Source organism: Fundulus heteroclitus, chromosome 17 (assembly GCF_011125445.2).
Source record: "Fundulus heteroclitus isolate FHET01 chromosome 17, MU-UCD_Fhet_4.1, whole genome shotgun sequence".
NCBI lineage: Eukaryota > Metazoa > Chordata > Actinopteri > Cyprinodontiformes > Fundulidae > Fundulus > Fundulus heteroclitus.
Window position 1 is genome coordinate 22,458,621 of NC_046377.1, and position 23,219 is coordinate 22,481,839.

At 38.6% G+C, this 23,219-nt stretch overlaps 1 protein-coding gene across 1 annotated transcript; it reads right to left on the minus strand.

The window, feature by feature from the left end:
• Nucleotides 1-6,847: 6,847 nt before the first annotated feature.
• On the minus strand, nt 6,848-23,219 carry LOC105918700 (tetraspanin-8). The gene is made up of 8 exons (XM_036149090.1): nt 23,063-23,219; nt 12,374-12,436; nt 12,066-12,185; nt 10,972-11,046; nt 10,776-10,871; nt 9,911-10,021; nt 9,742-9,825; nt 6,848-7,834 (listed from the first exon to the last, which is right to left on the minus strand). Exons 1-8 carry the CDS (start codon nt 23,117-23,119, stop codon nt 7,766-7,768), a joined length of 675 nt encoding a protein of 224 aa, XP_036004983.1. The 5' UTR covers nt 23,120-23,219; the 3' UTR covers nt 6,848-7,765.

Consider the following 23,219-nt stretch of genomic DNA (forward strand, 5'->3'; position numbering starts at 1 on the left):
AACTGGGTCCATGTTCTCTGCGTTCTTAGTCTTAGTGAGGACTTCAGAACCGGGTCCATGTTCTCTATGTTCTTAGTCTTAGTGAGGACTTCAGAACCGGGTCCATGTTCTCTACGTTCTTAGTCTTAGTGAGGACTTCAGAACCGGGTCTGTGTTCTCTACGTTCTTAGTCTTAGTGAGGACTTCAGAACCGGGTCCATGTTCTCTACGTTCTTAGTCTTAGTGAGGACTTCAGAACCGGGTCTGTGTTCTCTACATTCTTAGTCTTAGTGAGGACTTCAGAACCGGGTCCATGTTCTCTACGTTCTTAGTCTTAGTGAGGACTTCAGAACCGGGTCCATGTTCTCTACGTTCTTAGTCTTAGTGAGGACTTCAGAACCGGGTCTGTGTTCTCTACGTTCTTAGTCTTAGTGAGGACTTCAGAACTGGGTCCATGTTCTCTGCGTTCTTAGTCTTAGTGAGGACTTCAGAACCGGGTCCATGTTCTCTACGTTCTTAGTCTTAGTGGAAGGACTTCAGAACCGGGTCCATGTTCTCTACGTTCTTAGTCTTAGTCAGGACTTTAGAACCGGGTCCATGTTCTCTATGTTCTTAGTCTTAGTGAGGACTTCAGAACCGGGTCCATGTTCTCTACGTTCTTAGTCTTAGTGGAAGGACTTCAGAACCGGGTCCATGTTCTCTACGTTCTTAGTCTTAGTCAGGACTTCAGAACCGGGTCCATGTTCTCTGCGTTCTTAGTCTTAGTGAGGACTTCAGAACCGGGTCCATGTTCTCTACGTTCTTAGTCTTAGTGAGGACTTCAGAACCGGGTCCATGTTCTCTGCGTTCTTAGTCTTAGTGGAAGGACTTCAGAACCGGGTCCATGTTCTCTACGTTCTTAGTCTTAGTGAGGACTTCAGAACCGGGTCCATGTTCTCTATGTTCTTAGTCTTAGTGAGGACTTCAGAACCGGGTCCATGTTCTCTACGTTCTTAGTCTTAGTGGAAGGACTTCAGAACCGGGTCCATGTTCTCTACGTTCTTAGTCTTAGTCAGGACTTTAGAACCGGGTCCATGTTCTCTATGTTCTTAGTCTTAGTGAGGACTTCAGAACCGGGTCCATGTTCTCTACGTTCTTAGTCTTAGTGAGGACTTCAGAACCGGGTCCATGTTCTCTACATTCTTAGTCTTAGTGGAAGGACTTCAGAACCGGGTCCATGTTCTCTATGTTCTTAGTCTTAGTGAGGACTTCAGAACCAGGTCCATGTTCTCTACGTTCTTAGTCTTAGTGAGGACTTCAGAACCGGGTCCATGTTCTCTACGTTCTTAGTCTTAGTGAGGACGCGGGCAGCAGGTTCTGGATCAGCTGCAGCGTTCTGATCCACTTTTTAGGCAGACCTGTAAAAACACCGTTGCAGTGATCAGTTCTACTAAAGATAAACGCATGGATTAGTTTTTGCAGATCCTGCTGAGACATCAGTCCTTTAATCCTGGAAATGTTCTCTAGGTTCTAGAAGGTCCACTTTGTCTTTAGATGGAGGTTCAGGGCTGAGTCCATCACTACTCCCAGGTTGCGGGCCTGATCAGTGGTTTCTAGCTGAAGCAGCTGAAGCTGTGTGCTAACTTTTGATCTCTCCTCTATTGGTCCAAATATTATTACTTCAGTTTTAGTTTTATTCAATTAAAGAACATTTTGTCTCATCCAGGCATTGATTTCTTCTAGGCATTTACTCAGTGCTTGAATTGGTTCATAGTCACCTGGTGACATGGTGATGTAGAGCTGTGTGTCGTCTGCATAGTTATGGTAGCTGATGTTGTTATTTTTTATTATCTGGGCTAGAGGGAGCATGTAGATATTGAAGAGGAGGGGACCCAGGATGGACCCTTGGGGAACCCCAAATGGGATTTTTGTCATCTTTGATGTAAAGTTACCTACTGATACAAAAAAGTCCCTGTCCTTTAAGTAGGATTTAAACCAGTTGAGTGCTGTACCAGAGAGGCCGACCCAGTTCTCCAGGCGTTCTAACAGAATGGAGTGATCGACAGTATCAAATGCTGCACTGAGGTCCAATAGAACCAGAACGGTGGTTCTTCCACAGTCTGTATTTATATGGATGTCATTAAACACCTTGATCAGGGCGGTCTCTGTACTGTGGTGAGGAAACCTGACTGGAAAACATCAAAGCGGCTGGTCGTTGTTAAGAAGGTGTTTAATTGTTGAAACTCAGCTTTTTCAATGATCTTACTGATAAAGGGGAGGTTTGAGATGGGCCTGTAGTTCTGGAGTAGAAGTTTGTCTAAATTATTCTTTTTCAGCAGTGGTTTGATAATTGCTGTTTTTAGGGACTGGGGGAAAACACCTGACAGAAGGGACGTGTTCATTATCTGAGTCAAATCAGACGCTATGACAGGTAAAACTTTTTTAAAGAAAGCTGCGGGGAGAACATCAAGGCAGCAGGAGGAGGAACTTAGCTGCTGAATGATCTGCTCTAAGCTTTTGGAGTTTATTTGGCTGAATTGGGACATTTTGTCAGAAGTAGTTCCAGCTGAATACGGCTTTGGTTCTAGAGTTGGTGTGGATGTACAAAGTGATCCTCTAATTTTTAGGATTTTTTCAGTAAAGAAGTTAGCAAATTCGTTGCAGGCCCTGGTGGAGTGGAGTTCTGAAGCCACGGACACAGGAGGATTTGTTAACCTGTCGACTGTGGAAAATAAGACACGAGCATTATTAATGTTTTTCTTAATGATCTCAGAGAAAGATTCTCTTGCATTTTTCAGTTGTAAGTTATATCTGTAAAGTCTCTCTTTATAGATGTCATAGTGAACCAGGAGTCTGTTCTTTCTCCACCTGCGTTCAGCTTTTCGACACTCCCTTTTTTCACCTCTAACTGCTGGAGCATTTCTCCAAGGAGATTTTTTCTTCCCGGAAAAAACCTTCACTTTGACTGGAGCAATGCAGTCAGTGATGTCTGAGACTTTAGACTGAAAGTTATCTACTAGCTCATCTACTGAGTTGCAGCCCAAGGTTGAAGTAGCAGAGTAAGCTTGAATAAAAGTTTCCGCGGCATTGTCCTTAAAGGTGCGTTTTCTTATGATGTCCCTTTGGCTAAATGAGTCACTGGAAATGATGCTTTCAAAGGTAACGGAGAAGTGATCGGATAAGGCAACATCAGTTACATTGACCTGTGAAATGTTTAGACCTTTAGTGATGATTAAGTCTAAAATATGTCCCTGTTTGTGTGTTGGCTGTTTAACATGTTGAGTTAAACCAAAGTTTCTAAGTGTGTCACACAGTTCTTTTGCACTTCTGTCTTCAGGGTTGTCAACGTGAAAGTTGAAGTCTCCCACAATAATTAAACAGTCATAATCAACGCATATCACAGACAGCAGGTCACTAAAATCATTAATAAAATTTGACGTGGACTTAGGAGGCCTGTAAACATTCAGAAACATAGTTCGTATTGGGCCCTTTACCTGGAGAGCCAAATGTTCAAAAGAGTTGAATTTTCCCAAAAACACCTTTTTACACTTTAGTGAATCATTGTAGCCTTCGTCTTGGGGGTCGGCACTTCTGCTCTCCCGACTAATATGCAGTCTTGTGTGGGTAACAGTGTTTGCATGTGGGGGCACTAGGGTGGGAACATGTGAATGTACCTGATTTCCTGTTTGTCAGGTTGAGTTTTGGACTGCCCCCTCTCCTGTGGTATATCACGTCTCCACTAAGTGAAGCCCAACTCCGGCATTGCTGGCTGCCAGTGGAGCCCAGAGGCTCGTTGCCACAGCTTCCGGGGGTTTCAGCGCTGTGGCTGTTGGGGGTGGGGGGGGTTCCTGGGGCTCCACTGTTTTTCCCTGGGTGTCAGTCCCTTTTGGATGTCTGTGGTTCTGGTTTCCCATGGCTGCTCTTTTTTTTTTTTTCTTAAAAAAGTCTCTCAAACACCTGCAGGTGCTTGGATCTGCTGCACATCTTCACAGGTCCATGTTGAATGTGGGGGGTTGGAGAGGAGGTGCAAGAGCATAGCAGGCTAGGAGGTGACTGAAGATCTGAGCAGGGTAGGTGTAAATTTATCAAACCTGCAAGTTAAAGTTTATACATTTTAAAACTTAAGCTGCACTCAAATGTATGTTGCTACAAAAGGTTTAATTAAAGGATAAACTTTTTTTAATTAAGAAAAGGAAACCCAATTAAGACTAAAATTATCCTTCAACCTAAATTCTGCATTTGGTTTTCAAAGTTAGACCAGTTCAAATTTACCATTGTTTAAGAAACTGCAGAAAATATTACACACACACACACACACACACTAGTTTTCACATTCAGTATTAACTTTAGCGTTCTGCTCAACAAATTGGTAGAGCATATTTTGAAGCTTTATATCTAACTCAGGCATACACTGAAATTGACATACCTTATTAAGTCTTTTCTACCAATTGGTTTAGACTTGTAATACTCGAAAACTCCACTAGAATGCACCATGTAATTGAAATTTTGACCTGTTTAAAAAAACGTCCACACAGGAGTTTGGAGTGGGATGAAAATGCTAAAAAAAGAAAGCTCTTTTTGTCAAATATTTTAAAGAAAGGCAAATTTCCTCAACATGGAACAATGTCAGAGGCTTTATTGAACATTCTAAAGTAATATAATGAAAGGCAAATCTTATTAGGGTTAAATAATTTTCTAAAAACACATGTTACCAAACGGTTGATTTATCCATTTATAATAAGGGCAGAGACACAAAACTAATGTAGTTGGGAAATACTTTATTTTGTAAAGTACAGTGATTGGATCACATATACATGCATTTTCTTAATTGTTACATCCCTTATTGACTTATTCTTATGCTGACATATTACAACCACTTTATTGATGCATGGATTTGCATCTTTTATATTTGTATATATGCTGCAATTACAAACAATTTCCAGGCTCTGACACCTCTTAGTTGTCTTCTGTAACAACTACTCCACAAGCTTTGACTTAATACAAAACCTCGATGCAAATCTGGGGGTCAAATGCATTGGCACTGTCAGATCAAACCCAATGGGCAAAGCTTCACTGTTGATAGACAAAGAACTGATGAAAAACGATTGTGGGGCATTTGATTTCAGGTCTTCTGAAGGAGTGCTTGCTGTGAGATGGTTTGACAATAAATGTGTCAACATTCTAAGCAATTCATGTGGGATCATGCCTGTTGGAAGTGTTAAACAACGGAGTAAATACACCCACATAAAGACTGATGTTCCATGGCCATCACTCCTTCATGCCTACAATCAACACATGGGAGGCATTGATCTCTGACATGCTGGTACACATGTACAAGACCCCAGCAAAATCAAGGTGATGGTATTTTCCACTGTTTGGCTACGTTCTTGACCTGTGCATCTCAAATGACTGGCCCACTCAGAAGAGAGACTGCGCCCTACTGAATGAGAAACCGCTCTTTTTTTAAAAGGTTTTGTCTGGCAGTTGCTCAGAGTTTCATGCAAGTCAACAAGCCACCATCTTCTTCTCCACTGCAAATGTTCCATCCAAAGAAACGTTACACTCCAAGACCTACTCAGCCCCAGCCAGATGTGCATTATGATAATGTTTGACAATTGCCACTCCACTGGGACAAACGAGGCCAGTGTAGCCTCTGTCCAACAGGAGGGTCAAGGTGGAAGTGTCAAAAGTGCAATGTTTCTTGTGCCTGAATGCCGACCTGCTGAGCTTTATTGCATGCTGGTGAAGATTCTCAGTCATCCAGGTCATGGTCATTCCAAAAAAAAGTAAAAAAACAAAGCAACTGGACTTGTTTTCCATAGTTGAAGAAGTTTCGCTTCCTCTCCAGGAAGCTTTCTCAATTCAAAAAGTCTGGAGTAATGTGCAGTACCAAGCTTTATACTACTGTCCAAACAAATGCCTTGTAATGGCTTAGACAACATGCAAATTCAACCATAGCTTTATTGCATATCACCAGAAATAATTGATACTAAATAAAAAGGTGATCCAATACCTCAAAACTGCAGTTATATTTGGTTATGATGCATTACAACTCTTTGTCTGTTCTTCCTACTCTGTTACTAGAATAAAGACGAATAACAGTTTTAATAATTATTTGTCATTAGTAATTTTATGCAAAGTTTTACCATAAATGGAATTCTTAACCGCTTGGTAGAGGCCTGTGATTTAAAAACTATGAAGGTGTTTGAAAATGTTTTTTTTTGTACCTTGATATTGATGTTCCAAAGGAATGAAAAATGCAAAGAAAAAAAAAATTTTCATTGGAGTTTTCTTGGTGCGGACCTTAAAGGGTTAAAGCACAGTTAACCTCACATTCTTGTGAGAAACTAAACTGCATTGTTGACAAATGCAATATGGTTTTGTGCAGTAATTTTTATTTGCATTTTGTCAATAACTCAAAGCTTTAAATATCAAATTGTCTTAAATAATTTCTTGCATTTATTTTGCAGTGGTATTTAAAAAAAAAAATCATCTTATATCTTGTAAATAAGCAATTTAGAAAATATGAATAGAATCAAATTCCCATTAACTATTTTTATTTAACAATTAGCCTTAAAGCCAAAACAGCAAAGTTTACAAGTTTTGATTTCCAAACATTTTAGTGGCAGCTGAGTGGAAACCCTTTTTTGTGCCAAGAGGGAACTCGTTTCCTTTGGAGAACCAGAGTTGCTGCACAAAAATGTAGCTCAACAGGAGAGACTTGTACAATAGTTTAAAGCTCATTTATCTGCCGGATCACAGGCTTTAAACTCGTTGCATCTTTCCCCTCCAACTTCAGACAATTTTTCAGTTTGATTATTCAAAAAACAGGCAACCATCTGTAAGTTATTAAAATGTGTTTCTACTGAAAAATATGGATTACCACCAGTTTGAGACAATTTGCTTTTATTTATGCATTACAGCTCTGCGACTTTTAAAAATAAAAACTTGCCCAGCCTGGCTGTATATGTATGCAATTTTATTTCTCTTGAATGAAAAACAAAGATATTTCAAGTTCAACAGGTTTAGATTGATTAAAAACAAAAATCTGCCAGTAAAACTAAAGAAATAAATCTTTGTTACAACCATAATAAACAGAGCAAAAGTAAAGGCTTAATACTCGGTTATGTCTGATTATAAAAAAGGTCTAAACGTAAATGGATGTTTAAATGTACAACTTCCTGAGAAACAACAGTTTAAATGGAAAACACAATGACAAACTATGGAAACCTGCTGCCGCCTACGCCTTTAAAAGCCAAACATTTGTATTTGCCTTAAAGTAAAAAAAAGGTTGGGATTGAAATTTTTAAATGAATTTCATTTAAGAAAATAACAAAAACTGGGATATTTGAAATCAATCCATTTTCTTGGCCTTGGCTTGGTGTTTTTCTTTTAAGTCATGAAGATTGAGGTTTAAAGTAAATTCACGTAAATATAATTTTTAAATATAGATGCCAAACTATAATTCTCACTAAAATAGGTTTAAACTTAACTTTCATGTCTGAGGCAGCATCGCTGCAATAAAAGCTTTACAGGCAGCTATTCACATAAAATTAAACTCCAACAAGTTCTTCACTGGTTAACATCAAGATAATTTCACATAAGAGCTTAAGTTTCACCAAGAAGTTAATATAACAAACTGAACCACTATTAGCCTCTCCTGCTCCTGGAAAGTCTTCCCTATAGGTGTACTGGCCGATACATTAGCCTGCTCCTTCACAATAAAAGCTCAGGACGAGGTGCACTGGCTCTGATGTTGGCTAGGTTATGCAGGGTTTGTGGAAGGAAGCGGCTGATCGGAGGAGATTCACTGTGCGGTCATGCCGGCCTTCCTGATCTGACAGAAGAGAGTCATGGAGAAGGCCATGCCGAAGATCTGCAGAGAAAGAAAATTTAAGATTAGAAAAAAAAAAAAAAAAAAAAAAAAAACACCGTCTGGCTTTGGTCCGTGAAATACTACAGGGGATCAAAACATCCATTATCAGTGAGAATGCTATACAGCATTCTCACTTATTGTTTTCCTGTATTATTATTATTATTATTATTATTATTATTATTATTATTATTATTATTATTATGTCGGTATCTAACTACTCCTGCATACTTCAACAATTTTGGTATCAAAACGTTCAGCTTGTTCCTGGGATAACTGCTATATCTCATGGTTATGCTAACTTTAAAAAGCTTTCACTTTGTGCGTTTTTTGGTTGTTCCCATTGAAATCAATGCAAATTCCTTGAAATGTTTTAGATACTACTACTACTACTACTTTTGTCCTTTCATGTTCAAATTTGTTTTTCTTTCATTTCAAAGTTTTTTCTGTTTCTTTTTCCTGTTCTGCAGGGATCTTTTGCATCTTCTGCTCAAATCATTCTGCAGATTAGCATTCTCACTTGCTGTTACGCAGGAACAGCTTTTTCTAGTTACTTAAAAAAGGACAAACACTGAAAATATTTTACAGTTTTGGCAGCTTAAAATGCTTTTTGATCCAAAAAAAAATTAATTCTTACCCCCTAACAAACCTCTATTGTTTTATTGAAATAAAATAATCTCAAATGAAGCTAAAACCCATTTTACCTGTACAAAACATATCAAAATAAGCAACTCCAGTATTTTTAAACCAACACCTGGACAAAGTTATTTTTAGTGTCTAGGAACTATGATTTAAGGTCTGGTACTTCTGGGGAACAAAAATAATGCGACAAAGACGCCACTTCCTTTTAAAGGGTTAGCTGCAGCGCTGATGAGGCTCATGCTGCCTCGGTGCACAGTGTGGAGGATGCAACGCAGGATAAAGACAGACCAACTATCGAGAACCCGGAAAGACGGGCATCTTTGAGTCTCCAGAACAATTAGAAAAGCCCACTGGTTGGTTGGGTCACCTCCCAGGATAAAGCCTTTTCTGTCAGCTTTGGGAAAAGTGGACCAAAATGGGCTTTTTCCCCAATCAAACACGTTTTTGTCAGATCACTAAAGTTTAAGGTGGAAAAGAAACTTCAGCTCATCTATAAGTTTGGTGGAGGATGTGTGATGCTGTGGACCTCGTTAGAGCGCATGAAACTAGACACTGCCAGAAACCAAAAGAATTGGATCATTTTGGGTCTTTTCAAGTAATAATGATCTGAAATTTGAGGCCAAATTGGCAAAAACAGTTCAGCAGAAAAAGATTAAACAGCTGCATGTTTTTCTTCTACGTGTATCTCCTTATCTGCAAAGTAAATTCCTTGTACGTGTGAAATACTACTTGGTAATGAAGCTCATTTTCATAATTATTTGACAGGGTTTACATTTCAGGCTCTTCAACCAGTTAAATATTGGAATTAAAAGCAAATTTCTGCCAAGACCTAAAAGCTTCATTTGTTAACAAAAACCTGTTTTTAGAAGTTGGATGCCATATTAATGTTTCAAATTGCACCTGCAAATGGAGATCTGAAATCTGAAGCCTAATTGACAAAAATGGTTCAGCAGAAGAAGATTAAACTTCTCCCATGTTCAGCCAAGTCCCCAAACCCATCAGGAAAACCTGCAGATTGAGCTGAAGGCAACAGGAGAACACCAGCTGCTGTCAGGTTGACAAGACAGGACAGCAGTACCACGTACTACCAGCAGGGGCGCTGCTAATTGTGCTATTTTGTTACATTCCTTTAACATGACATTCATTTAGACTGAATTTGTTATAGATCATTGTAAGATTAATCTGCTCCAATAAAATGTAATTTTCTTGGTTGTTTTAGAAGCATTTAACATGTTTATAGGTGCCTCTGTGTGTGAGTGCGTGCTGACCAGAATGACGGCGATAGCGAAGGCTATTCCTAATGAAAGCTCCATGTTGCTCTTCATGTAATCGATGATTTTGGTCACGCAGGGCTGTGGGGACAAAAAGACAACATTATAGCTCAGAACTCACATCAACAGGTCAGTGTTGCATCATTTCTGCAAAGCTTGGTCTCACCTCCTGATAGATTTTACTGGGGCATTTGTCCACAGCAGTGGAGTTGCAGCGGCAGGAGTCTGGCAGCTTTGTCCAGTCTGAAGGTCCCTTTGTGAGTCCGCAACACTTCAACTGGAAATATATTAAATCCATTTTCTTATGCCTTTTTAAATCCAACTAAAAGTTGTGGTTCCAAACATTTAAGGTGTAGTTTAAGATTTGTTTCCTTCCCAGAGACCAGTAGGTGGCAGTATAACGCAGGCAATAAGCTGCTAAACAGCCCTGATGTTTTTGGAGGAGAAGATGACTGCATCTGCACGGTTTCCAGCCAGAAAGACTCAAATAATCTGTTAATAATTGGTCCAAGGTTTTGATCACAACTCAAAAATCAGTGGATCACCAACGGTTAATTCATCCTTTCACCGATTTGTTTATCACCACATGAGATTGATGCATTGAAACCATTTTAAATGTTGCAGCTCATTTCTTTTAACTTTGGCTCTGAAGTCGGTCTGGGCCAGTTGAAGGTTGAAAACCCGATTTATGACCAAGCCAGAAAGCCTATTGTGTTAAACAGCTGGACTTCATAGACTTCAGAGGGATTTATCAATCCTTCATGTGATCCTCTCTCTAATACTAAAGTCCATTTACATCAAAATCTTTTTAATTAAATGTTTAATGGTCCTACAACTTTACAATTAGTGTTCAAATAAGTTGATACAAGCCATAAAAATTAAAGCGCAACAAATAAGACAATAATTTATTGTATAAACTACCAATTTGATTTAAAAAGAAAAATACTGGAGTTTTGCTTTTGTGCAAAGTATGCACATTAAATACTTTCTGGGACGTGTTTGTCTAACTGGATGTGGAGCTGGATAAATACCTCACGCTGCAGTTTCTCCATGTCTTCCCTCACGTTTTGTGGCTGGCTGTCAATTGGTGTTATTTCTTTCAGCTTTCCCTCCACCCAGTCCTTCACCTACACACAAAAAATAAAAATCATCATCATCCAATGAACTGATGTCAAGGCAGGAAAAAAAAAAAAAAAAAAAAAAAAAAAAAAGCTTCTTCCATCTTACCTTGTTCTGCTGGACGGCTGCCAGGATGCCTGCGGCCAACAGCAGGATGAAGATGAGGAGGAGGAGGATGAAAAACTGCAGAAGTAGAACAAATATTTACCTCAGTTCATTTCTAAAGAGTCCTAGACACTTTTAACCAGCTTTGGTCTTGCTGGATATTTCCAGCACTTTGGGTAATAATAATAATAATAATAATAATAATAATAATAATAATAATAATAATAATAATAAAAAACTTTATTGATCTCACAATGGAGAAATTCACTTCTGCATCTTAACCCATTCCCTTGGGGAGCAGTGGGCTGCCACTGTGCGGCGCCTGGGGAGTAATTGGGGGTTAAGGGTCTGGCTCAGGGACCCAGAATGGAAGCTTGTGGGAGTTGAACTCAGAACCTCTGGGACTGAAGCTCCGTGCTCTAACCACTAGGCCACCACCCCCTAATTAACCTTTTCGAATACAGTTCATATTCTCCTTAAAAATATAATATGCATTTTAGTTTGAGAACACTCATCAGATCCAGCCAGCCATATTATTTATTCCATATGACATTTATTTTTTTATGCCAGCTGCATGTTTTCCTTCTACATGTATCTCTTTATCTGCAGAGTAAATTCCTCATGTGTGAATTACTACTTGGTAATTAAACTCATTCTCATAGTTATTTGACAGGATTTACGTTCCAGGACCTTCAACCAGTTTATCAGTATAAAAAGCAGATTTCTGCCAGGACAAAACCTTCATTTGTTAACAAAAACCTTCATTTGTTAACAAAAACCTTCATTTGTTAACAAAAACCTTCATTTGTTAACAAAAACCTTCATTTGTTAACAAAAACCTGTTACAAGTTGGGTGCCATTTTAATTATGTTTCAAACTGCACCTGCAAATGGAGACAGCACGCAAAACAACCCAGCAATAGAAATAATATCCCACACCTAGAACATACCTTTATCAATTTAAAAACTCTGCTAATTGATAACATTGAGGCGTCAAACCTGCAGCAGTGGTTCAGCGTTTGGACAACAGCCTCACAAGTCAGCAGTTGCATAAAAAGTGGAATATTTTGGTTTACGTTCACGTGGAACAACCCCTACCATCATCAGCATGCAGCGGTTCTCCCTGTAGGCTCCACAGCAGCCCAGGAAGCCGATCACCATGATGATCACCCCGATGGAGATCATCAGCTCAAAGCTAGGAAGATATTGATCTGTGATCTGTAGTGGTGATAAAAAAAAAAACAGGAGAAGCCTTTTAGTCATGAACCCAGATTAGGATAATCCAGCAGTTTTAGTTAAAAAAAATAATTAAAAAAATGCTCAGTTGAAGAAACGGATCAGCTTTGATGACCATGCTGCAGTTAACTGGTTTAATCCAGAGGCAAAGATGATGCATCGATTCTCACCGCGTTTCCATCTTTGCTGACTTTCAGGTAGATCCCAACTCCAAGGATGACGCAGCCGCATATCTGAGGAGGAACGAAGGAAAATGAAATGGGTTGGCTTGGTTGCCAGTTCTGTGATAGTCAGTTTCTATTAAACCTGACCAGAATAAGCTTTCATCCTCCACCTGGGATAAAAGAAAAACATTAAAACTGGTAAGACTTTAAGACTACCGTTAAACAGAGCATTTAATCAGCTGAGGAATGAGAGGTGATTCAGGCGTTGGGCTTTGAAAGCATCTTAAAGTCACAGGACACCAACCCCTGAGGACTAGAGTTTAGAAAACGCCTGATGTTGTGGATTAATTTCACATGCACTAGGTGGCGCTGATGCATCACTAGGAGAACAAAACCCATAACCTTCAGCTGAACACTGTGGGCATCAAAAATACATCAGTTGCACCTTAAACTTGATAACGGTATTAATTTCCAAGCTAAACATAAAAAAAAAATCATTTCAAGAACAAACTGATGTAAATTTCTTAAAAATAAATAATTTAAGTTCTTCCTAAAACCCTGAACCAGTGGTAAATTATCAGGATCTACTGTAGCAACCTAATTATAAAATGTTCCTTTTTTAGCTGATATCCTCATTCTTCATCTCGCTGTTAAACTTGTTTAAATGTCAAAGTTTGCGTTTTCTAAAATTTAAATAAAAAGAAAAGAAAAGAAAAAGCTTCATTAGAAGACTGTGGGGGTGAATGTGGCTCTGATGTCTAGTTTTGGTTCTAGTCATATAGACCATTTGAGGCACTATTGCAAATTAAGCCCAATTAATTTCAGCGTTTCCATTTAATCAGAATAGATGGAAACTTCTGGCTGTCGCTGCAAGTCAAAGACAAAAGATGATCCTTTAGGGGGAAGATCAGACACCATATTCCTGGAATACAGTATTCCACCATTAGGTTCGTCATTGCAGAGACTTTGCACTATTGCCTCCCAGAGAAACAGAAATGTTAAAGTCCACGACCTTCCCACTGCGCTTTTTTTTTTTTTTTTTTTTTTATAAAACTCAACCCGTTTGAAATCCAAAACTCAACACCTGATCCTAGTTGTGCATCCTGCAGTCCAGCTGCTCTGTGGGTGCGGCTTGGAGGCGATAAAACATGCATTAGTCCACCCTCGCACAAACATCCACCATAAACATGCTGCTGGGAGTGAATATCCAGCATTAATATTTAATCTGAGGAGCACATGCTGCAGACCTGACAGATGCTGTTCCAGAGTAAGTGGATAAATGAGAACAACAGGGGTGTCCAAACTGTTTGCACCAGAGTATTAAGCACTCAGGGGCCGTATTTTCGTTTTCTACAATAAAAATCCAACTTAATTGTGAATTAAACTGAAATTAGTTTTGAAAACAAGGGAGAGAAAAAAATGAAAAAAAAAGGACATGGTCAGACGTTTGCCACAACAGAAGTACAGTTTCCTAATCTTTTGAGTCAAATGTTTTTCCTCGATGCTCTGGCCGCGTGTTTTAGTTCATTCCCAGCCACAAATATAACCTTTGACAAAGAAGAAGAAAAAAAAAAAAAAAGAAACACTGCTGTTGACACCTGGATACTTGTTGCCCTGCTCACTATATTAAAAGCTAAGATATATGGCTGATTAAAAAGGCTTTGAGTACATAATCCAATTAGGATGTCATTAAAAACCTGACCTTTCCAAAAATGAACAAGCATCCATTTTTGCTGGGACAAATTCTTACATCGTCACTAAAATTTCACACCTACTACCCATTAAACATGGCCCACAGGATGGCTACATTTTTATATTTAGTGTCATTGTCTGGAATGTTAGTTTTGCTGTGTAAAAAAAGTGATATTAAATCTGTGATATTAAATCTGACACTTGCTTTTCTATGTCTCCCTTAAATCACGATTATTTTATGCCCTTCAAGAAAAAGAAAAAAGAAAAAAATCTCCTTTGTAATTAGTTATTCTTAACAGATGAATCCCCTGAACTACTGAATGGACAGAACTAAAGCACGACATTAGCAGAAGCTGCTTTTAAACAACAGCACCACGCCCAAGTCTTGCTGAACGACAAGGATTCTCAGGCCCACACCCTTGGCCACCTTACCAGTAAGTCCAGTACATTAATCAAGTACAAATTAATCATTTCATTAAAAGTAGTGTGAAAAGTATTCATAAAATGTTACAAAAAAAAAAATCCTACTTAACATAGCCATTTTTCACTTAGAGGTTTTAATCATGACTTCTGGTTTTAGAACATTTTTACAATACCATAAGGGGTTTAATTTAAAAAGTTTTCTGTAGAAAAACTGTTGCTTCATCATCTTTACCGTTTAAAGAACAACTAACCTCCAAACTGACTTTGTCTGGCTATTTTTTTTTTTTTTTTTTTTTTTAATCCTGAATGAATTTTAATGAGTATTGCCACTGGCTCAAAACACGCTGTGACATCACTCAGAAAAACTGACAATGGAATATAAAAAGGAGACTCCATCTCATACACGCCTCTGGAGCAAGCTGGAGATTTTTTTAGAATGATGATTAGCTTAGCATTCTATACATTTATTTACCTTTAACAGCCCAGACTATGCCTGTGTCCCCCCTGCCTCTTCTAGGTACATGTTTTTCAAATAATAGATGTGGGCAGAGTAAGGCTGTGGTACAAGGGGTTAGATTTTCTCTACGGTCCACAAAGATTCTCTCATCTAAAGCAACACTTAATGCAGACGACATGTTGTTGTAGCTTATAGAATGCAGAGATAGAAATCCACTTCTTTCTCAAGCTATTTGTTTATGAAGATGGAATTTGAGATATGCTCAAATTCCATCTTCATAAACAGTTTTACTAAACATAAATTTAAAATTTCACAGCTATTAGCATCCAAGGTGCCTCACTATTCATGCCCTGAAGACTAAAACCTTCGTGTTCGCCTTCACATTTCAGCTGCCGTCGTTTAGTTTAACATTACTTTGATTCTCTTACAAAAGAGCTAAACCTGAAAATGTTGAGGCCAAACTCCCTATAGTGAGACATTCCAATCGTTGCTGCCTTACAACAGGAAATGCTTCCAAATAATTGTCAAAAGAATGCAGCAGCAGAACAGTTAGAGAGAAATTTACGTAATCCGAGCCAATTTTCCATCCACAATACAGTTGTGACACCGATTTTCCTTTATAGCCTAATTCAAAGTTAAAAACGTAAAGCACAGTGACGACCAGGAAGAACTCAGAGTCTTCCCCCAGTCAGCTGATGAGAAATCCTGAACTAAACAGTTTCGGCCACTGGAAAATAACTGGAGCCGGTTTATCTACAAACAGAACGAGCTGCTGGTAGCGGCACATAAAAAAAAAAAAAAAAAAAAAAAAAAAACACTCATCCTGTTTGTGTGGAAACACCTTAAAAACTCGTCAGTTTGTAGGCAAACACCAAAATCAGTTTAGTCTCACTAAGAACTTCAGCTCTAGAGCCGAGGAGTGGAAACTTTTACTGGATGCTGGACTGAAAAAGCCCCTTTGTGTTTTAGCTGACAGAAACTAAAGGCCATGTTTACACCAAACCTTGTCAACGGATGGAGAAAAATACTCCAGATCTCCTTCTAGATAATTCTGGGAGATTGTACCAGGGATTACTGTGACGTAAAACGCACACAAAGGGAAACCTGCAGAGTGACATAGTGATCACTGATTCAAAGAGAAACAAACACACCCACTGACCTCAGAGATAAAGACCAAAGAAGATTAAAAGTAGTCTGAGAAACACTAAAAATAAGAATTTTAAAATCAAATTTCAACCTCTAGAACAGTTTGATTATTTTTTATTTACAAATAAAGTTATGTTCTTATAATGGTTAATATTTAAAATCAATCCATATTAGAGCTGTGGGACTTGACATTGATTAAAGCGATCAACATTTAAACTAGAATCATCCCTGGATTATTGGTTTGCCAGTAAGAATACCTGCTTTTGTATTTTATAGTTGGGATGACTCTAAAAGGAAATATTTTGATTATAATTAACTGGGTTTATAAAACTGTTTTATTGGGATTATAGTGAAATCTGAGTGTTAGTAACAGCATTTTGTCAACGATCTAAACTGCACCAAAGTTTAAATAAAAAAAAATAAAAAATAAATAAAAATAAAAAAATAAAAGAGCTCAGATCAGTTGATCATCAATAGTTTAGTCTCTCAAAAGTGTTTAACTGAAGGTAATCTAGATCAATTTAAGGATTTACAAGAAGAACCAAGAGGATTTTGGATTACAAATTAAAATGGTGGTCGTTGTGACAGGATTATAACATGAAAGGGTAACAATAGAATTGGAGTGAATAATATCAGAGCAATTTGATTTTAATCCTATATCTTGGCAACACTCAGTCTAACATTTAAAACTGTTGATATAATCCCAGTTTGATGACTTCATATTTGATTGTAGGCTATAATCTGGATTAATTTTAACTGAAGTCTACTTTTGATATGTCAAACTACATTATGGAGTTTTTCAACATTTCCCCTTCTGTTCGGTTCAAAAACAAAAATTAACAGTTTTGAACATAGATCAGTGGCTCCTGAGTACCTTAGCTTGGTTAACTGAGGCAATTAGCTAATTTCCAAAAAAACACTGGTAGTTTCATGGGCGTTTCATCCCTCTGCAGTGACTCACAGGTTGTTTTAGTGAGTCAATGTGCAACAGAGCCAAAAATCCCATCCTGTATTCATGCCAATCCAGCATTATAATCCAGTTTGACTCAGACATTCAATCATGTTCTCATGTGTCCAATCCTGTCTCAGACACCACAAACAGGTTATACCCCTTTAATTGTTGCATTAAGTCATTGTCTTTATTTTTCCCGCCAACAGTGACTTTTCTAAGAATCAGTTTCAAAGAATGCAGTCGTTAAGCTGAAAGGCCAATGAGACTGTTAGACCAAACCCAAACTACAGCTTCCAGTCTTACCGGTTAGAAAACCACTTTTTGCACTGTGTGTTATAGTTTTCCATTATAGATGAATGAAACATGAGATTAGAGCCTTTTCATTGATTGTTGTAGTGCCAGTGTGGACCCATTTATTTATAAAAGACTATAACCACAACTGAGCAAACTCCTCCTGATAGCATGAATATATCACGTCATTTACTTGGGGAAGCTGCAGATCATAGGAGATTACAGAGGTGATCAAAATGGATGCAAAAAAAAAAAAAAGTATATAGAAAAAAAATACATAGAAATATAAAAAGTTGCAAAAAAAGTGTATCCAACATCCTAAAATGGGGCTAAAAATGATGGGCACTGGTTCTAAAGTCAAGTCTAGCAAATTTAAGAATTTTTTTTAATCAAATTAAAGTTTCGCATGAAGGTGTGGTCTGATTTGGACCACATGCAAAACCACTGATTAAGTATCAGATTTCCAGGGAGGTGGACCGTCATCATGCATGCCAGGCAGCCACTGCAGTGTGACGCGAAACAAGTTCAGCAGACAAATCGTTCCTCTTCCTCTCTTCCTGTCTGCTTTGGATAAGTTCTGAGGAAGCAGCCCGCCTCTGAACAGCATCCATGAGTGAAAACCAGCCCGGGTGCTGAGGAGGGGCCAAGCAGACACCATCCCTCCAGCTGCAACTAGAGTACAAACTGCTGGCCGTCTTCTGCTTTGCCAACATTCAGTCCATCCTGCGTGGTTTGTCCAGAAAACAGGACGAGTCCAGACTGCAACCAGGTTTCAGGTCTGCAGGGAGGACCTGTACAGGTCAAGGGTCAGGGGAAGAGTAGCCAACATCTCTGCAGACCCCACACATCCTGCACATAAACCATTTCAACCTTTACCTGCAGGTGGCGCTACAGAGCAAAATTTACTCAAACCAGCTGCCACAGGCTGTCCCTCTAATGGACACCTAACAGTGAAAGTACCCAGATCAAGACCATGCAGCTCATCTGCACCAATCCACCCATCATCTGTCCTTCAAAAATATTTTATACAGATTTACAAAATGTTTACCCTTGCATACATAAAAAAAAAGAAAAAAAAGAAAAAAAAATTCTTAATTTAGAGCAAACCTTGTGAATTAAGCTGTCTGGTCAATCTGAGGACACCCCGGTGGCCGTTCTAAACTTTTTTTTTTTTTTTTTTTTTTAAAAAGTACCACTACAATTTTAGTAGTGGTATATTGCTCAGTTAGTTGAGCCGATAAAAAGCTGCAGAAATAGCCAAAAAAATTTAGCTTTTTAGCAAACTGATGAGAAAATAGCAATCAATTCTCAGATCAAGTTTTGCGTATTTAAAAAAAAAAAAAAAAAAAAAAAAAAAAAAAAAAAAAAAAAAAAAAAAAAAAAAAACACACCAACACCCACACACCCACTTGCCACACTTTGCTGAAGGAAGAAAACAAACACCTGCCTACAGAGTCAGATGGAGGCTTTTTGCTAGTCAATCATGTGCATAAAGGATATGAGCAAATCAAACATGCAGAAACAATTTCCTCTCTGCTTCCCCTTCTGGGACCATTAAACAATTAGTGTCTGGAAAGATCTTTGTTGCTGGACTCAAACACCCAGTGAGACAGGAGGCTTTAGAATTCAAGTCTAGTTCAACCATTAAAAAAGGGAAAAAGAGGAAATAGTTTCCTTTAGTTTGGCGATTGTCTAATTATTAAAAAATTAAAATTAAAACATTCATGCCTCAAGGGGCACACAGAGGTCTTTTTGCATGTTTTTAAAATCCAATCAACCCACCATGTATACTCAGGACAGCAGAACGGAGAGGACTTGAAGCCGATAAACTCATTTAGTTAGATCTTGCTCAGATGCATCCATCATTTGACTTTAAAGTCAGTTTTTTTTATTTCCTGACGGAGTAAATAAGGAGCCGACTCCACCCTCAGCATCTCCATCACTGAGCAAACACTCAATGTCCATCGTCCAACAAATGGCAGGAAATCAAGTTAGCATTGATCCAAGGACATTTCTGGAAACAAGGACTGGAATAAACTCAGCAGGATTTACGTTTAAACAGGAGGGAAAAGCTAAATATCTGGTCTTTCCAACAAAACAAAAGAATAAATAAATAATCCAGAATACAGGGATTGTAACAGGACATGACTTCAGGGGAGCAGCTGCTCCCACATTTAAATCAAGCATAAATCGTGAACTTCTAAAAAGATACCAGACAACCAGGTAAACTTCATAGATAGCGCCAGACGACTTGGTTTTATTAGTCCTGATGGCTCTACAGGAGCTTACCGCCCCTGCCTGGTTTTAAACAGCAAGTCCCAATTTGTGGATCCAGAAAAAAATAGAATAAAAAAAAAAAAAAATTGACTAAAATTGCCAAACACACTGATGGTTCCCTTATAGGTAAGAGTGGAGAAGATGGAATAAGCCGATCAGGAAAGGTGTGACTTTAGGCCTGGAGGAACAGAGACTGGACCAGGTCAGCAGACCCGTTAGTTTCCAGTAACTTCACTAATCTCGTGTTGTTGGTTTTCAGCCATCTTGTTGCACCATCAACAGAACGGAAGTCGAGCGACTGAACACCAGGATGTGCATCTTAGAAACTGCTCATTACTGGGACTTTAAACCCAATGATGGCAGAAAGGTACGAGAGGCTAAAATATTCAATTTTGTCAAAACTGAACGCCGTCTCTGAGCATGTCCTGGTTACCGTTTCTGATCAGGTCCAGCTAGAACTGGCCGATTAAAAAGGTGCATAGCCACGTTATTTTACTTTTTATTTATACATCAGTAGCTCACTCTGGTTGCATACAGAGTATATGAAAGATTATCACATCCTGCTGCCATATTATTTATTTTGTGCTTTGTTTTTGCTCAATTTGTTAGTAAATAAAGCCTTTTGTGTTTATGATTTTAACAGAAGTACATACTACGCATTTGCAGCAGGGGTTAAAACAAGGAGGCGGCTAAAGGCTATTAGCATCTCCCAGTTAAACAATGAAGAAAGGTCCAAGATCCAGTGGAAAGAAAAAATAAAATAAAATAAATAAAAGATAATTATGATTCCAAGACGGAAAAGCCTGGAATGTGGCTCAGAATATAGTACGAATGTTGGCGTTCACTGAAGCAGATGCTAAACCTGCCGAGGCTCAGATGTGACGCAGAGTTGACTGACGTGAGTAAATGTTCTGATATGAGGCTCTTAAAGTTGCTGTAGATCGTTTTATTTAATAACAATGGTCTTTGATCACAGCGAGCTGCCGCTTTACTACGAGGCGTTGCAGAGGGTCAGGCTCAGTCTAGCATTATTTACAAGTCATTTATAAATTAAGCAAACCAGCATTGTGATAGTTCTGCAATACTGCCACTAGATGGCGCCACGTCTGTCTATATCGGATTATTACACCCAAGAGCAAATGATCTTTCAGCTCAAAAAGGAAATCAAGATGGATTGGTGTATATAACCTTATTTTATTATAATCAAACCGTTGTTTTTTTTAAATAAGCATATTACGTGGCTATATACCTTTAAGATAATGAAAAATGGTGTGTATCCTTAGCCCAGTGTTTGATCCCTGGATGTTTGGTACTTTGGTTTATCAATAAAATTTTAAAATATCGTTTTGTCCAGAGCTTGGGCACAAATATAATTTGAAACAGGTATGAGTTAAATCAGTTAGGTAAAACTAAAATAAAGTTACTGGTTTATTTTGGGTTGAAATTGTGTTAACCCACAGCAGACACAGACAAGCATCCAAGTTAATCCAGCAAAGTCTTGAAACAGGTTGATACAGAGCCGATGTGTTTAGCAGTGTAAAGATCAGGACAAATACTTTTGTTCTCCTGAACCTGGTGCCTGTTTAGAGGAAGCAGCCGGTCACACCTTTATGGGCACGGCCATCAACAGGCCCAGCACAAACATCCCCTGCAGGCATTTATCAACTTTGAGCTCTGGACAGAAACGTTTTTATTACAAAGACCGTAAAGTCATGCCGCCTAAGGCATTCAAAGACTTTTTATGCAACTGTTCATTTATAAAAACAGCTCAGCTGTGTACTAGACAAGCCTAGACCATGAAAGGTTATGAAAACAGCTACAGTAGAACCAGTTTTGTTTGCAGGAAGATTAGCCAACATCAAAAACTGGTTTTATTTGCTCCCCTGAGGAACCAAAGCAAGTTGAGACCCAGTCTAGTTGCAAAACGCTCCCATCAAAATGCCCAAACATCATCTTCTAAAACTGACAGATGCTGAAGACGTCCGTTAGACGTCCAGTTTGAACGGATGAGATCGTGAAGCGGGTTTAATGACAGATTTCAACGCAGATGGGCTGGTTTCCTTCTACATGTTCCAACATGCAGTCACCTCCACAGAGTCCGGTTAATGACTCACTTCAGGCGCGCTGAAGCAGAAACACTTCCACGTTCCCGTGCAGTTTGGAATGTTCTTATTCTGCTTTACATCTTCAGCCTGAATCAGAAGCCTACAGCTCCACATTTAACGCAACATATGTCAGGATTGTTAATTGTTGCCATTTTCTCCACTGTTGCTTTGTTGAGGGCATCAAGAAGATCAAAAATATAATTAGGTAATAAAATTAGCACTTCTTTATGCATATAGAGTCCCAATTAAACATTTCAAATTTTGTTTTAGTACACGTTACATTTTTAATTAGTTCTAAGGACAGTATTGGGCAATGACCGATATGCAGTCACAGCCATACAGTTTACCTGAAAAATACTGCAAGAAACTGTGAATAGTCCTTTATCACCACTTTTGAAAAAGATTTAAAGCGTATATTGCTAACCCCCCCTGTGGTTTTAAGCTAAAATGTTGCAGAATTTAAGCCACAAAAAAAAAAAAAAAAAAAAAAAAAAAAAAAAAAAAAACACACTTTAAGTTAGACGTCAGACTGGACTACTTCTATATGCATAAAAACTTGAATTACAAACAGCTAAATGTGGATCAATTTAACCAGAAATGTTTGTTTTTTTAAGTCTTTTTTTTTTTAAGTCTTTTTCAGCCAATTGTTAATTTGCTGTTGTATTTAACTCGGTGTCCTGTGCCTGTAGTTGATCCTGGAGGCAGATTTCTGATAAGAAAACTTGTCGGTGCAGTTTTGCGCATTTAGTAAAAACATTTAAGACATTAAAATGCAGCAAATCAGCCCTTTTACTTTTTTTCTGAAAAAGTAAAAAAATAAATAAAAATAAAGAGTTTGTTTTATTTGGTGTTGGGGACAATTAAGGCTTTAAAAATAAATTAAAGTTTAGCAGAGCAGACAGGAAACATCAAAACGTATAAGTTGTGCATCAACGGCGGAACAACCTGCCTGGTCCATTGCCTCTGGACCAGGCAGGTTGTTATAGAGAAATTAAGATGAATGAGAGACAAATGGCTTCTGCAGAAACAGGAACTGCTCTAAATAACTAACTAACTAACTAACTCCAGTAAACAGGAAGACAATGGGGAGAGAGGCCATGGATGAAGTGAGCCCAAAGAGAGGACCACGCCCAGAAACTGAGCTGCTGTTTTGTTTGAGGGCGAGACCCAAAGAACCACAAAAACCGGTTCCATGGAAGAGGTTAAAACTAGCCAGGGTGAGAGCAAAAATATCAGGGTTAAAACCTGAACTGAGCTGTGAAACAGAGAGTCAGCCTCACAGCAGGTGGAAGCCAAAAATAAGGCCTGTTTAAACAGATGAAGCAAAATGACGTTAAATGTGTCAGACTCACCCAGAAGAGGAGGTTGAAGAGGAACACCAGATACTTGACGCACCTACTGACAGCCATGGTTTCTCTCTGAGACTCGCAGCTCCTCACAGTCACAAGGCTGAAGCTGAACAATCGGAGCAGAACCTGCTTCACCTGGCAGCTTTCCCTCACACACGCA

Coding starts and splice junctions, on each gene's coding strand:
- LOC105918700 (XM_036149090.1), bottom strand. CDS start 23,119: ATGGCTGTCAGTAGGTGCGTCAAGTATCTGGTGTTCCTCTTCAACCTC. Junction 9,826..9,910: donor CCAGTAAAATCTATCAGGAG/GTGAGACCAAGC, acceptor TTGTCCCCACAG/CCCTGCGTGACCAAAATCAT. Junction 7,835..9,741: donor TCGCTATCGCCGTCATTCTG/GTCAGCACGCAC, acceptor CTTTCTCTGCAG/ATCTTCGGCATGGCCTTCTC.